The 16,911-nt window shown below is 36.3% G+C and overlaps 1 protein-coding gene across 11 annotated transcripts in view; it reads left to right on the top strand.

Moving 5' to 3' along the window:
* The window catches only part of LOC135471821 (sarcolemmal membrane-associated protein-like), a 43,098-nt gene extending 30,959 nt beyond the window's left edge, over nucleotides 1-12,139 (top strand). For 2 of the 11 annotated variants that reach the window (XM_064751187.1, XM_064751179.1), the window contains 10 exons: nucleotides 1,757-1,819; nucleotides 2,774-2,839; nucleotides 3,496-3,558; nucleotides 4,892-4,954; nucleotides 5,712-5,774; nucleotides 6,222-6,329; nucleotides 6,647-6,719; nucleotides 7,475-7,682; nucleotides 8,677-8,811; nucleotides 9,450-12,139. In XM_064751187.1, coding sequence (XP_064607257.1) covers nucleotides 1,757-1,819; nucleotides 2,774-2,839; nucleotides 3,496-3,558; nucleotides 4,892-4,954; nucleotides 5,712-5,774; nucleotides 6,222-6,329; nucleotides 6,647-6,719; nucleotides 7,475-7,682; nucleotides 8,677-8,811; nucleotides 9,450-9,548 — 941 coding nt within the window. In that variant the 3' untranslated portion in view covers nucleotides 9,549-12,139. The remainder of the gene's footprint in view (nucleotides 1-1,756; nucleotides 1,820-2,773; nucleotides 2,840-3,495; nucleotides 3,559-4,891; nucleotides 4,955-5,711; nucleotides 5,775-6,221; nucleotides 6,330-6,646; nucleotides 6,720-7,474; nucleotides 7,683-8,676; nucleotides 8,812-9,449) is intronic. The other 9 variants (XM_064751180.1, XM_064751181.1, XM_064751185.1 and 6 more) reach the window with 9 other exon arrangements.
* The last annotated feature ends 4,772 nt before the right edge of the window (nucleotides 12,140-16,911 follow it).

Raw genomic sequence — 16,911 nt, 5'->3', positions numbered from 1 at the left:
TGCAAAGGAAAGAGCTCATTGTGGTTGGTACGGTCTTCTGCAGTAATGATTCAGTGTGCATGATTGAGAGGTTGGAAAAATTCATAAAGAATGGCATGCTACTTAATATCTTATTAACTTAGATGATATATTTGTGTAACCAGAGTTTAAAAGATTCCTTTTAAAAATATTCTTGGGACAGATTCCATTAAACCTTATCTGAATTAATTTAATGTTTAAAAACTCAATAATTTACCTTACAAGAATTTCATTTTGTGATACATGTCAGGACTCAAATTAGAAAATTTTTCCAGACATAAAGTTTTAGCAGGCACAATAGCAGATGACCTGCATTTTTTAAACATGGCCTTCCAATTTAGTAGAATAAGTAAATTAAACTTCCTGATATTTGCCTGCCTCAACGGTTAATCATTGAAGCCCAAAATCTAGTCGATCCATAACGTCGGCTTTAAAATTCACTATAAAGCAGTAGAGAATAGGACCTTTATTATCACTTCTTCAAGTATCAATCCAATCCAGAGTTGAAATGTTGTTGCAAACCACAGAAATATTTCCTTGTCACTCGTCGAAATAATTTTTTGTACTCATGACGAATTGGGTCTACTAACATTTTAAAACCATGCGCCAAAAGACATGGAAATCAATCTAACAAGACCACACAGCTCATTGACAAGTTCAGCGATGGTTTCAACTGTCCTCATGGATTAAAAATAGAAAGAAGAATTTGCCCAGTCAGTCATACGAGAAAAGTCAACTGCAAAGGTTTCAGTCAAGGCTTGCGGCTATTGTTAATTATCTGCACAGCTGCCTTGTTATCCAGGTTTTCTGACCGTGGCTTTAGATTGAATCTGGACTTTGAAGAGAGGAAAGTTAACACTTTCACAGATTTTCTGCAAATAACTAGTTCAGAAAGGATTAACATGTGTACTAGTTATTGAAAGGATCCTTCTATTCTCAATCCAAACAAGAAGTCACCATTGGCTTCGCTTTTAGTTGACGCAGAAGTACATGCTGCATTATTAGAGCACATGCACACACAAGCGAAGGGAGACAATTTTGTTCTTAAGTAGCTCCCAGCACAGAGTTATCTCTTGTAACATCTCTTTGGTTTGCAATGGCAAAAGGTGTTTGAAACGGTGCTTCCTACATTTTCAGTGAATAATAAATTAGTTGTATCTTTATCAAACCGCCATAAATTAGAAAGCAGAACTTATAGTTGTCCATACATTGATATCTCATGCTTGGCCTGGGATTTTTTTTGTTGATTTTTTTTTTTTTTTTTTTTTTTTTTTTTTTTTTTCGGCAGGCTGGTTTTAAGTTAGCCTGCTATGGCAAATTTTCAGCCTGCTTTTAGCCATTCACAAGCCCACATTTCAGGCCCTGTGTGTATTGGTATACTTAATACTTTTAAGATGCTGATACATGACATATATAACTTGTATAAGTTAGTTTCAAATTTTAACTGCTGTGGTCCAAAAATTTGTATAAAAATATCAAATTGTGACTTAAGTCAAAACTGACTTTATGTATTCAGACCCAGAGTTTGGATGGGGTTTTAAAGTGGTTGATATCTTCTAAAACAAGAAAAATGAAATATTATTATTATCATTATTATGAAAGACTTTGTTACATAATACTATATGTAATAATATACATGTTAAAGAGCTTGTTGCAATACGTTAGAAATAATGGATCATCACGTGAAAACTGAAATATCTTGCAACTGTCATTCCATATGCTGTACTTGTTTTACTAGACCAAGTGAAGAAAGCTGATGTAACCACAAAAGAGGTTAAGCAGCAGATTTTAGATCTGAGAGGTAAGATTACAATCTTTTTAGATAAAGCTTCTTGAATTTACCACATTTATGACATTGCACAACATGAAAGTACTTCTTACCTTTGATTACATGTATATATGATAGAATCTTGGATATGTAGTTTTGGGTTACTTTCTGATGTCTACACTTTAGAAATGCATATGGCAAAATAGAGTTACCAGAAGATTTTTTCATTTAAGACAAGATAGAATTGAACTACTCAAGAATAAACACTAAAAATCACTTGCTACATGTGGTTAAGTGTTCCTAGGTTGTATGCACGTGCATGTATCACCTGGTCAAACTGTACTCTAATAGTGTCTTAATCTACAGCATAATGATACATGTTGAAAACACATGGTGCAGAATGTGTAATCCTGTATTCACAGCATAAAGTAATTTTTAACCTATAAATTATACTCTAATATATATAAACATATGAACATATTTCATTTTTCCTACAAACTTTCTGGAATGTAAAACTTTTTGCTAATAATGTGACAGTCATGTTTTAACAGTGCTCTCATTGAACATTAGACATTAGACATTCCTTAGTTTCATATCACCATTGTATCATGTGACATCATCTTCCATGGCCTGCCTGTACAGATTCCTTTTAAAGATTACTTAATTTTTATTTATATATATGTGAATAAATTTAGAGATGAAAAGTATAAAATAATTGTGTGTCACATGTAAGAGAGATTCTACTGAAGCTGTTAAAGTTGGGAAGTTATGAGAATATTGTGCAGGTAGGCCTGTTAAGCCTAACATATGTGTAACTGTTATAATCATGCCATTTCTTGCCAGTACAGCATTATTATAATCATGCCTGCTTTCTTTATTCTCACCTTTCCTTGCACTGCCCAACTTGGCATGTTACATTCACGCTGTGACAATGTGACATTTTGGCTGTTGTGTTACCCTCCTTCATATGCATGTGCTTCACTATAGCAGAGCATTTGGCGGAAGAGCAAAGTCATAAACGTCGTAGGCAAGAGGTGACATCCAAACTAACTCGTAAGTTCCCTTGTTTTGGAGATAGGAATTCACCCCTCAGTTATTTCTGCATCAAGTTTCTCTCAGAGAATTATGGCGGCTTTTTACTAACTCTCTGTATTTTGTGCATTAGGACACCATTTATTTCTCTTACAAATAACTCAAAAAGATAGAGATGTTGGTCCGTATTTTGACAAAGTTGACGTAATGTTACCTACACTTAACAATATGCACCATGGTAATTTAATACTAATATCTATTATCCGTCTGAAATCTGCAATGGTACTTACGTTTATATCATGTAAGACAAGATCTGTGAATTGAGTCTGTGTTCTAATGATGAAAGAAAAAAAAAGACTTTTAATATTGGACAGCCTCTTTGAGAATATCCCAATACTGGTCAGGGTGTATTTGAAGGATTAACTCTCCATAACAATGAAAAGCATGATTTTCTTACTTCTTTTTTCTCAAGATGAAAGCTAACTTGTGAAAAGAAGGCTTGGATTTTGTAAACTGAACTTTTCCATTAAAAAATGCACTTTTTGAAAACAAATTTTTTTTTTGGTTGGGGGAAAGTATTGCTACATCACTTGAATTTTCCCATCAGCTGTCTGGTAAAGGGGCTTCTAAGGGAAGGGTTTCATTGTTGTTGGCTATTCTTTCTTACACCCATACAGGTGATCTCAATTCGCTAAAATCAGAAAAGAGGAAGGCTTCAGAAGAAATAGTTGCAGCTAAGCGTATGTGTAGCAAATTTGCAATGTATTCGTCGGTCTCAAACCCATACTAACAATCATTATTCATTTCTTTTGCATAAATGTTCTATGCAACAATCCTGTAGAAAAATTTTTTTTACAAAATTGGCATCTTTTAAATTTTAAGAAGCTGTAAAGCTTTTGTATCTAGTATGTAAGACTACAGCAGGATTCTTGCAAAGAAAGACTAGCTTTCAAAACCATAACCAAAACCATTGCTTTGCCACTAGTATTTCACCCAGTGGGACACATGCATTGACAGTGAGCATGTGCAATAACACAAGAAGATTATCTTTTGTTACAGATGAAATCATGTTGCATGGTTTTATTTTTACAGCTTTGGTACTGCTTGCTAGTATTCATTTATTGCGTGTTCTTGATCAAGAAGTTCATGAGTGCAGGAAAAGTGTGTTGCCCTTTTTGTGGTTCTTCACTTGTCCGTACTGTCCTCCAACTATGATTAGGAATTACCATTCTCTGTCCTCCTGTTCAGATGGCCAAAATTTAATCCTTATCAAATCTGAACTTGTTTTATGCAAGGCCAGTATGATGCAAAGCCAAAACGTAAAAATGCATGTATTTTCATGGCCATGTGTTCAAGCAGGTTTAAAGCCACTTCACAAATTTGTCAGTTTATACTATTAGATTTAAACATTTAATTCAGCTTAACTCTTCCCGCAAAAAAGGGTTAGTTATTGAAGGTGTAATCTGTTGTGTAGTTTATCAGAGTCATTTGAGTAAGTGTCAAATTGCTCTTTAGACCCTCTATAACAGGAGAGTTTATAGAATTACCTGTCCATAGTATGAAGAAGGTCAATAATAAAGATGGAGGTGTGGCAAGTCAGGAAGATTCTCTGTTTTCATTAGCAGGACTGTTGCATAAGTCGTGCACATGGATTTTTTTTTTTTTTTTTTTTTTCAGTTTAAACTAATTGTAAACTCAAGTTTGACAAGTTGTATGGAATAAAAATTTTGGACAAGAACTACGAATTTGGTTTTAAAAAACGCTAAGAGCATTCAACTTTGTTCTCATGAAAAAAAGGCATTTGATAAATCCTAAAGCATGATTTGTATTATGCAGAATGATTAAACCATTTGGTGGAATGCATGGAAAAATCTTTTATGAGAATATGTTATGTGTGTTGTTTATGGTATTCATTTCCATCTTCAGTTCATTTAAACTTAACCATTGCATCATTTTGTTATTTTTGTTATGAGCAAAAATTTGCATGCGCTTGATGTTGTTGATTTATTTTCATGCATCCTGTTTTGTTTGTTTACCTTCTGCAATGTTGTTGGCATTCTTACCCTCTCACAGGTGAACTTGCTACTGAAAAAACAGAAAAGAAGAAGGTCTCAGAGGAACTAGTTACAACTAAATGTATGTGCAGTGAATTTTACACGATACGCGTACAAACATGTATCTCTGGGGTTTTCTTTTTTTTTTCGGTCATCTTAAAAATTTATTGAACACCACTGTGTATTAAAATGAATTACAAAAGTAAGATTTATGATTTTGAGATCCATGAAAATACTGGCTTGGATATGCCTTGAAGTAATAATAAGTCATAAAAATAACATTGATGTCTGTGTTGGGCATATGATGATTATTCAAAATTATTGTCTTTTCTGCAGACTTAAAAAGTGGTACAGCAAGTCTTTGTTAAATCTTGTTTTGTATTTCGAATTTGTGCATATATATATATATATATATATATATATGCACCTTACTTTAACATTTTGGTGAAGAATGTTTTTAAGCTTTTTTTTTTGTTGTTGAAATTTTTAATTTATAAATATGTAGCATGCTAACTTTAAATAGATTGTTATTGTCTTGCACTTTAAATAGATTCTTCTTCTACTGCCTACATAAGTTATCACATATTTGCTTCATTTAATGGATTAATTTTTGGCTTTTAAGTGCATGAACTGTTGGTGTAGTTTTTCAACAAACACAGTTTTAACTCAAACTTTACCCTGTTCTTAAAAGCAAAGTAACAGAATTCGGGCAAAAAAGTTTGAATTGAGACTTCATTTTCTTCAGTATTATGAGCATTCACAGTTGTCTCTATTCACAGTTTGTACCAATGTTGGTGGTTTGACATCATCTAACCAACACTCTATTTTCTATTTTACAGGGCAGCTACAGGAAGCACAGCAGACAGCAAAGCAAAGTAAAAATGAAGCAGAACAACTTAGAAGTGAGTCAAGATTCTTTAGCAGATCATTTCTGTACAGGCTTGCATATAGCATTGTCTGAGCCATGTCCAAGGATCAAGATCTGGTCTGACAAATAGATGTAGTTTATTCTGGACACTCCAGTTTCGTTTATTCAAAAAACTGGCCATTGCTGTATAAATGGAAATTGTCCATTATAACGTTTAGGGGTAATCTTATAAACAATTAAATGAATAAAATGTGTTATTGGTGAGTTCAAAGAATGTCAGATAGGCAGTGCAATTGATGAAATTCCCAAAGACCAGATTGAAACCTTTTAACTGAAAATCAACCTGTAATTGATGAAGATCAAGGGCCTCTGTTACTAGGTGATAATCAAACTGTCACTGATGTCCAAAATCCACCTTTTGATTGTGTCTTTCTGATCAAGGTACATGTACTCACAGCTGTTATGCTATGTTAAACTTCAGATAAAGTGAAAGTTCTCCAAGAAGAACTGGAAAAGTCTAAGCCTCAGTCCCACGGGAGAGCATCCTTACATACTGAAACTCAAAAAACCAGCACCAGCAGAAATAAAGGTAGTCCACATTTCTTTATGTACATGTATATTGATGCAAGTGAAATGTTTTGTGGCATTTGTTTGTTTGATCTTATTTTTTTTCTCTTTTTCGCTGTTCATTAGGTGTAAAATTGCCGTACAATTTATTACACATTAGTGCTCTGATATCCATTTCTGAAAAAAAAAAGGATGTCTGGTAATTTTTGCGTTTTTGGACAATATTCTGCATACAGTAAAAGGAATAGGAGGAAAAGCTTGACCAGTTTTATGCCCATTAGATATGGTATGTTTGGCATCTTTGATGAGTTTACTTTAAGCTTGTCTTTATTCTAACAGAGTTTGCGGCCTTAAAAGAAGAATGCTCTAACTTGAAGAAGAGAATACAGGCAATAGAAGCTGAGATGAGAATGTAAGTTTACATAGGTTATATTAGCATTTGTATATATTGTACAGTGGGAACAAAATAGATCATCAGGCATATGAAATTTAGCCCTACATATATACATGTTAATTGAAACTATAACAGCAGTGATACGAGTTAAAACTCTCGTGGGCTTTTCAAAGTATAGAGGGTTTCAAAAAGGTATAGGACTATCATTTAATGAGTATAAATGACATGTCATTAACAGCAAAGTCTTTATCAGTTGCAGTGCACTTTGCCTGAATGAAGTAGATAGTGATCCTAAAAATGTGTTGAGAGTTTAGGTTCATTGGAGTCCAAATTTCAATAAGGTGTGATATGGTAATTTTGCCTAATGTATATGCTCTGCTTCGATACCTTGCTAATATGTTATAATAGAGGAATGCACTGCTGATCATCTTACTCATGATGATTTAGCCGTTTTAAAAAACGCAGAGACTAGAGTACCTCTACAGTAAGTAGAACAGTAAGTATAAATGGTTAAATTCAATAACTACATATCGTACGTTGGAAGGTCTTCCAGCAAGCTAGGGATGATTGTGGGTTACCCCTGAGCTCTGCCTGGTTTCGTCTCATCATAATGCTGGCTGCTGTCGTATAAAAGAAATATTCTTGAGTACAGTGTAAAACACCAATCAAATAAATAAAGAAATCAATAACTACAGAAAATATAAGCTATGTGTGAAATTGTTTGCATGGTATGAACACTCGTCTGACACTAATATATATTGGTGTGGATTCAGGTCACGGAAGGAGAACCTGCAACTGTCATCAGACTATAACAAGTTACAAGAATCTTACAAGGAGCTGGAGGCCCTCAAGGAAAAGCTAGAAAACAAGGAGTTGACGTGGATGCTAAATCTCACTGATGCTCAGAAAGATGCAGAGCAGGCCAAAATGGAGGTGAGGAATCGAGGAACGGCGTTACCAGCGGGCAGTAACGGAGGCCAGGTACAAACCAAACAAAGTCATGCTCCTAGTAAAGCAATGTTGGAAATGCCCAGCATGCATGTCAACCATTGCTTTGTGGAAAGTGTGTGTCAGAGGGCCAGTATATTGTGCTATGAATGTTCTGATTGACTGAAAGGTGTGTTGTGACCAGCATTTTCCACAGTCTTGGTTGACTGTTACTTTCATTTTGGGAATGGAATATTTTGTCCTCAAAAGCTTGTAGACGTGTCATTGCAGCACTTGTGGTGGTGTGCACCTATCATTGCTTCATAAACTCTATCAAGTCCCACTCAAAGGTTGTAAACCTGAAATCCCATCCTTTTAATACTTGACCATTTGTTTGGTTTGTTGCCCTTGGATTTCTGCATTTTGCATTTTTTTTTGAATGTGCTGACTTTTTATTCTTGTGTTGTTTATTCAAGGTTTGTTAGTTCATGGGTTATTTTGAATTGAATTATTTGTGTCAGTCTTCCAAAATCTCATTCTTTCTCTTTTTCTGTTTAAACTTCAAACCAATATTTGGAGTTTGATTTTTGTTTATTAACTTTTTTTTAATTGAAAACTAAAATACTGTCTATTGCATTGTAAGCTTGAAATGCTCTTTGCTTTGTAACTTACATTCAAATACATATTTGTTACATTTGAATTATCAGATCATTATGGAATGTCAGCCTGTGTGTTAGTAAATGCAAACCTAACATTTATTATGTTACGCTAAAAGTAGCTGATTTTTGCAATATGTCAGTTAGTGTTTTATTTGGTACTAAAATCTTCCGACAATTCTAAGTTTTGGTAGATGAAATTTTGACCCATTTGTTTTACAATAACTTTTGTGAGGTGGTCAGGATGTTAGTTTCTATGGTATAAAAATAAGCTCTTTAATTCTATGTAAAATTTTGAAGTTTGGAATTTTGACATTGATCCATGTTCTAATGGATTCTTTCGTGACACTTTTTAGTTCAAGAAAGATTTTGACAATGTTTTGTTTTATCAGCTGACCCTGGCCAGAAGAGAGATAGTCACCTTAGAAGAGAAGATTACAGAATACAAAGCAGAAATATCCCGGCTGCACGACAAGCTTGACTCAATGTCAGCTGAGTTCCAACAAGTAGCGGATCGCAGTAAAATGGTAATCTTTTCACATCTCTTCCTCTTAGTCTCCACATAACTCTGAAATAATGCCCTAGATTTTGTCTGGTGTTGTTACAACTGATATAAAGTGAAATTTGTGTACATGTTATTGTATGTATATGGATGTGTAGAGAGACGGAACCCAGCATTGATGCATACACATGCTTACATATGCAACCTACTGCACTTCTGGGCAAGTTGATGTTTGTCTACCTGTTGTAGCTTTTGGTATGTTTAGTTTACATCTCAGGCCATGGTATCGGATAAATTGATGAAATTGTATACTGTAGTCAGTCCTCCCAAACATTAGATTGTGAAGACAAAGGCATCTAAAATTCTTCTTGTTATGTAGATAAGGTGAAAAGTTTGGAAAGTCAGAATGTCCTTCATAATTGTTACAGTGACTACTTATCATTCCGTTTTGTCTTTTTTCCAGCAGCGCATTGCTTTATGATTTAAACACTGTGAACTGAATTTGTTCTCAGTTTGTTACCCTTGCCACATTTAGCAATATATCAAAAATTGTATGCTGATTTTAATAACCTATTTAACATAAATCTTACCCATTTATTTTCACTATACCCACTGGATACATGTATTTCAGTAATTGCAAATCATGTTCTTTCTTCCTTGCAGTTGTCCTTGTGTTCGAGCCTCCCATTACTGGTCCTTATGTTCGCCATTCTATTGGCGCTCTATCCAATGCTTGCTGAGATAACTTTCACAACCTCATGATTACGGGTCAAGGGATGAATCTCCAGTGCCCTCCTCAGCTTTGATCTTATAGACTGCAATACATCTGTACATAGATACCTCCTCCCAGCTCCTTCATTGGCTTGAAGACCCATGGCAAATCACGACACAGCGCACAGCGACGTCATGCTCAACAGCACATCATTAACCCATGAAAGGAGTGGTGTGATGTCCGGTGTGGAAAGTATCTCAGGAGTACAACTGCTTCATTTGCTTGACCCATTCAGTGGTCACTCCACTGTGGTGTATGGCTTCAAGCTCCAGGGGCATTACTGGTGAAGCCTCACAGCCAACAGCTGACTGAAGGTTTAGGCCGAATCCCAAATATTTATTGCAGAGTTTCTCAGCCTCTTGTGTTCCAACTGATACATGTTGCTAATGATGAGCATGCACATGTATGTGTGGGTTTGAAAAACAGTCTTGTCTATTATAAGACTGAATATATTTATTAATGAATGAGTAGACTGCTTGGTGTAGGAGAAAGATTTCATGTGCACTACGAATCAACTGACTTCAGAGACTCCTATTATGGGGCCATCATCAGCATTATCTGAACCATGAGTCAGCAATCTGTTTATTTCATAATTATTCTGAAAACTGTGTACAAAACAGATACAAAGAACCTTGTGAAAAACAGCACTATATCAGCCCGAACTGAATCCGAAAGTGGCCCTAAAACAAGAACACATTCTTGGATGCAGCAGTTTTCCTGTTGAAAGTGTGAATTCTGTTTGGAAATCAAAGACATCCAGTGTGTCATAGATTGGCTGAATTTCATTTCACGGTTTGATTTGATCTGTTAAACTGTGTTTTGCATGATGCAAGGCTTCCCCCTTTTATTGCTGTGCTTTTGCAGTGATCCCAATCTGACGGCTTTATTTACTTGTTTACAGAAGCTGAGATAAAGGCTTGAACGTGGACTGTCCAATTAGCAGGCAAGAAAATCTGGCTTTTCTTCTCTGTTCAGTTGAGTGTTCCCTTTACTAGAATTGTCCTGATTGGGAAGCCATGATGTCTTGTGTAGTATTTAATATCTGTTGCAGGAAGACATTTCTGTATTGTGCTTTCTTCCAGGAAGATAGTTCACCATGGAATATGTATAAATAGTATGTATATTTCTAGATAACTAGAGATTTATTACTTCTATTATAGCAGCAGGGTATTTAATGTAAGTATATCATATGTTATTCTCCGTTTGATAGCTGGATTCAGATATGCATGTAACCTATTGACTAGGATAAGGTAGTGCCCCTGAACCTGTACAAAAAATTTTGTATGCAGGCTGTACACACCAGTTGTATTATATTTGTACATAGAAGTCCACCAAAGGTGTATAATACACACTGTAAATTTAGCACAGAGTGGAAGTGTTTTCATCCTCTCTGTTAACTTTTGTTTGTTGAAGGTTTTGTTTGTATATTTTCAGAATCACTTGTATAGGTAGAAGTTATTTTGTACAATCTTAACGATTTTGTTCATACAGGTTGAGTGTTTCCTGCTTGATATTAACAGTGCTATTCTATATGATTTATGATTCCTTCTATGTGTATGACAAGATATATGTTTGGAGTGACAAAATCACGTGACTGAAGTGGCCGGTGCTACAGGTTGTTGGTGTGTAGTACATTGATGCACCGGCATTTCTGTTACCAGCATAATCAAACCTATGTGACATGTCATCACATAATTGAGAATCCATTCTTCACGAAAGGCAGACAGATTGGTGAAATGTATTGTCAGAGAAAAAAGTGTCCAAGACTTCACGAGACTATCAAAAGTTTTCATTAATGTCCTTTTATCTTACTTACCCGAGCATTGTGTTTGTAGGATACTTGCCTAGAGCTTTGTCACTGCAGCAAAGTTTCAGGTGTCTTAAGCATTTAAAAACTCGTCTTTTTTCTTCTTCTTTTTTGGTGAACCCTCATCATATTAACATGGAAGTATCAAGTACTTCAGTTTCGTATCAGCCATTTGTGTGAGCTGTTTCGATGTTGTTACCTTAACCCTCCTGTCCTGCCATAATTAAGCTACTACTTTCGGCAACTGGAACGGTATGAATTCCTATCACTCTGATGTGAAGGATGTTTTCATGTGAAGACAATTTTGGAGAGCATCACTGACAAGGGCTTTCCAGACTTAAAAAAGTTTCAATCTTTTACATGACCGTTCAACTCAAAGAATGATTTTTCCTGTGATTGGCTAAGCAAGGAAAATACCGGTGGTGTTAAGACCTGTGTTTAGAAGGTGCTTGTATTTATATACTTAACTAAAATAGCATAATTTTGTCATTTTCATTTTCCAATTGTAATCACAGTTTCTTTTAAACTCTGTCTCAGAGAAAACCATTCTTTCAGACTGCCATGTTGGTTTTGTTTAGCACTCTGTAAAGGCAACTTCTCGGGAGTTCCTTACTGCCCATGTCCAGTTCTACCTCTAAAAATTTAGAATGTTTTGCTGATGTCTTTGAATCCTATGCCTAACTTTGTCTCTGTTTATCTCAGCTTTTTTGAAAATAGCCTAATAGCCACTAATAGCTCCAGCAGTATAACACAATAAAACAAGTAAGAAGCAGAGCTATGAATTTTTTGTTTCTTTGTGATATGACATTAGAGGAAGATTAATATCTGAGATATTTCGTGCCTCAAGAACAATTATGGTCGAGAGCAGCCAAGCACTTGCACGGCTAAGGAGACAGAAGCCATAACAGTTACAGCCTGTTCACCAACTTCATGCATATAGCCCTATACATGCTTGTCACTACGAAGGCAGCCAGTATTTACTCTATCTACAAGTAAACATGCATGTGTTGCCTCAGCTTAGAAGTATAACTTAGAATGTGGAGCGAGGAACCACATTCACAAATTTCACAAATTTCTGGTAACCTGTTTGCGCATGTAATGTCCCTGTGGGTTATAGTGCTATGAAGCCATGTGATTTATAAATTAAAATTTCATGTACACAGTGTGGAAAAGTGATTTTGCCGCCTTGCATTTTCGAAGTTCTATCCTATGGACAGAGGGATTTACATATGCTGTAACGCCTGGCCTTACTTGAGTGCTATCTCCTAAATTTCAAACATGCCAAATGCAGCTTTGACAAACGAATAGGGTTCTGATGGCCTGGTATAACATGCCTTGAGCACACTCATCCATCAGAAGGTAATTGGTAGCTTACGTTTTCAGCTTACCACTTTGATGGCATAATAGTAAATGTATCCACCTCGAAATCGGGAGGTCTGGGATCAAACCTGGGTGGGGTCATTCCAAAAAAAATAGTAGTTGTTGCTACCTTGTTTGGCACTCAGCGCTGAAAAGAGATCAAGGTGGCATGAACTAGCCTTGCTACAAGTAGTTTCCCCCCGGGCACTGCCCGGTTTACCCCTACCACAAGGCTGGCCGCCGCTGTATAGCTGAAATATTCTGGAGTACGGCTAAAACACCAGTCAAATAAATAAATCAAATAAGAAGGCGTTGTGTATGTACACGCTTAATGACTCGTCGTCGTCAGTGAAAAATTGTAAAGTACAACGTACAACATTAACTTGGATAAGTCTTGCCTCGTCCATTTACCGAATGCAATTAAGGTGTCACTGGATAACTGCTTCATCCGAAGTAAATGTTTCAGTAGAATTAGGTGAAAAGAAAAACCACAGATGTTAACGTCGTCGCTTTAGGATCAACCTGTGAATTTTAAGACTACGTAGCATAGAAAACAGATAGAACAGGAGTAGATAAATCTTCTGAACTGAATTGTCCTTGGATCCAAACACGTAAGAATACAATACCATGTTGAAAATATGATGTCCTCTTCAAATTGACGTTGATGCTTTAGGACATGTAAAGCATGATCGTCAATTTGAAGAGGGCATCATTCTGCATGTTGTCGAAATGACTGGACTCGAAAACTGTATTCCAATTTATTAGATGTGACTGATGCAGAATTACATGCTACGTTACACTAATCTTTTGTAATTTTCAAGAACATCAGTAATTTTATAATTTGCACGTCCATGGTTCTTTTCTCAAGCTTTGCATTTTTCAAAAACCTCTCTAAATTATATAACCTATATACGTATATATCTATGTATCCGTTGCTCAAAGAGCTCGTATTTGTTTTCATGATCATCACTTACTGTTATAACATCAGTACCCTCCTTGGCATTCTTCACCAAATCACACTCATATAGTTTTTATGGATGTCCATTGAATATAACTACAATATAACGTACATTTCCATGACCTTGATTGGGAGACCAGTCAAAATCGGGTCGGGTCGTACCAAAAACTTTAAAAATGGTACTTTTAACAGCCTCGCTTGGCAGTATATACATTCCTGAAAATTACCAACGATCTGAGGAACGGAGCCATCGAAGTGCATTCTATAACATTTGCACAGACGTTCTTGAATACTACCAGCGATTTGAGGAACCTCTTCCTCTTCAAAATGGAGGGGACTGTCATGATAATATTGTTCTTGGGAACTACCAGCTATTTGAGGAACGCAGCCATGGAGGTGCATATTATAACATATTTCTTGAAAAGTGTCATCAATTTGAGGACCGGTGACATGGTGGTGCATTTTATAACAGATATTTCTTGAAAAGTACCAGCGTTTTGAGGAAATTGTACTTGGTGGTACATTTTACAACAAGAACAGATTTTGTTTGAGAAACACCAGCCATTTGCGGAGCGGAGCCATATAGAGGTGCATGTTTTAACCATTAGAGATGTTCTTGAAAAGTACGAGCGTTTAGAGGAACGAAGGCATACAGGCAGATGTTATCACAGTTAGAGATGTTCGTGAAAACAACGATTTTTTTCTTATGTTGACTTCATATTCATTGTTTTGTCGCAGCAGTTTTTAAGAATATTATTTAGCTTTGTAGATCTGTTCGTCAAAGCACTCATGAACATATCACTAATCGGTGTATCATATTCGTACATCGCTCCATTCCTCAAAGTGCTTGTTGAAAGCGGGGCCTGGCTTAGTGGTGAGACTAGCGACTGCCGACCGCTGCAAGGAACGCGATTTGTGTTCACTCCCAGTTTTGGACATCGAATTCCAAGTTTTCGGTATCCCCCATCTTGTTGTTCGTGGACATTGGTAACACTTTTGTTTTGAAATCTTAATCTGAGGTAAAGTGAAAAGTTGGCGAATTTCACCGCGCTTTGGATCATCTATCAAATATCACACTGTCTTCGATGCTGTGTTTCTTTGCATGTTGTAGTCTTACTTGGCGTCAATTCGTAGAAACCACCATTGCGCAAATCTGTATACCGCTCATGACAAAGTTCATCAGTGACTTGCCAGATGTCAGTGGTTTGTACCGAGCACTGGTTTCCTGCACTCGTAGAACTGATGGCCATTATACAAGTAAAAAATTCTTGAGAAATCAATACACGCCGTTATGAATAACAATCAAGTTAAAATCCAAATCAAACCAATCAATATTGTTTTGATGTACATCTCCATCTATTATAATCCTTAAAGCGCTCGTATTATCCAAGACAACACCTCTAATTCTTACGTCCATCTTCACGGCTTCCTTCCTCAGAATGAGTGATAACTTCAGCTCATTACATGTGTGAGACTTCAAAAAGCTTTTAAAAGCAGTGCAGGTTCAATCTGGGTTTTGGAAATGCTGACAAGAAGCGGTCAACGCCAGTCTTGGGGCCATTTATAAAGTCTTATGCGTACGGTTAAACTTGCATTCTGCATGCCCTATATAGTCTGCACGTCGTGTGGAATAGTTCTTCAGTTACTTGCAGATGGTCAGAGTTTTGCCCCGGTCACTATAGTGCCCTTCACTCGTAAAATTATATGGGGCCATGTTATGCCAGACTACAGTATACAACTTATTACTAAATGTTCACCCATGACCCGAAACTGTTAATGCCATCAAGTAAGTTCGAGCGAACATTTGTTGTCCTTCTGTAGAAGTATAGTTCTTATACATAGATATCTATTATCACTATTGCCTATTGTCTATACACTTAATCTGTTTCTCATCCCTCTGCTCGTTAGGCTGCATGGTGCTTGGATTTTGTCTTGTTTCCTTCCGTTCTCTCCACCTGTGCATGCGTCAGCGTTATATTATATGCCATATGTTATAAACATCCACCTGACTCGAAATTTCTTTTATACATACCTCAAATGCAAAACGAATATAACACTGCACGAAGTTAGATATATATATATGTAAGCACATATAAAGGAATTCTCTCAACTCAATATAACTCTACATATAGATGTCCAAATTTTAAACCACCGATTCACTTTACATGATTAAATGTAGCCTATATGCATACATACTTTCAGTTCTCCATGTTTCAACTAACATCTGTTCCTGAAAATACACCCCACAAAGTACACCTTAAAGTTGGCTAACGTTTCTAAAATCCAAGACGTATTCTGTACCAAATATCCATACATATATGCATTGGTTTGAATTTTTTATTTGATGCTGACGTTTTTAGTATTCACTTCCCTTTCTTTGCTTAGTGCAGAATTTCGATCATATCGATCGTCCCGAATAAAAATGCACGAATGTTTGAAATTGGACTTAAGGAGCGAATTGTCACGCAACTTTTTGATTATGTTCCTCACTCAAACTTAGCACAATTCTCTTCATATCAATACCTATAATATCGACCACGCGTGGTATATTAACCATTGCTAACGTCCTTGTTTATATATGTAAGAATGTACAGTGGGTGTCACGGCGCTGCATGGATCCGCAGGACTTTTAGCCTTAGCAAACAAGAAGTTGTGATGTGACAATGGTAATCGCTCGTCGACTAGCTAACCTTAGTTTGTAGCCAACTAGCAGGGTGTGTTTGAGAGTGGCGACTTGTCCTGAAACGCGCATACCTCAGCCGTATGTATACCCTGTCCTTTCTGCATGTTTAATCCCCGTGTAGTATGTGTTAACAGATACAACCCTCCATCTGCCAGCACACTTCATGACATCCTGGTGTTGTCGATTCGTCCGTGGTTCCAAGCATAAAGGTAAGGCATTTTTTGTTTCCAACAGGTTAACTATATATACGGTGCATGTATGCCACATATACGATATTGTAAATGTACAATCGGTTAGGTACATACGTTTACATCTCAAGCAGCATGACTTGTGTCATTGGATATGGTTCTGGTCCACCTCTTGTATATATTCGTTGCGTTGTCATTGAAACAATGATACCCCAACGTTGTCCCCTAAGTGGTCCACAATAGTGAAGTAACCTATCCTATAATTCCACGTTTGATTATAACGCAAATACACGCATTGTAAAGCAATATAAAGGCCTATATAGGTAATAAGTTCATGACTACCAACATCTGACACAAG

The sequence above is a fragment of the Liolophura sinensis genome, chromosome 7, assembly GCF_032854445.1.
Source record: "Liolophura sinensis isolate JHLJ2023 chromosome 7, CUHK_Ljap_v2, whole genome shotgun sequence".
Lineage (NCBI taxonomy): Eukaryota > Metazoa > Mollusca > Polyplacophora > Chitonida > Chitonidae > Liolophura > Liolophura sinensis.
This window is presented reverse-complemented; position numbering and strand designations above follow the sequence as displayed.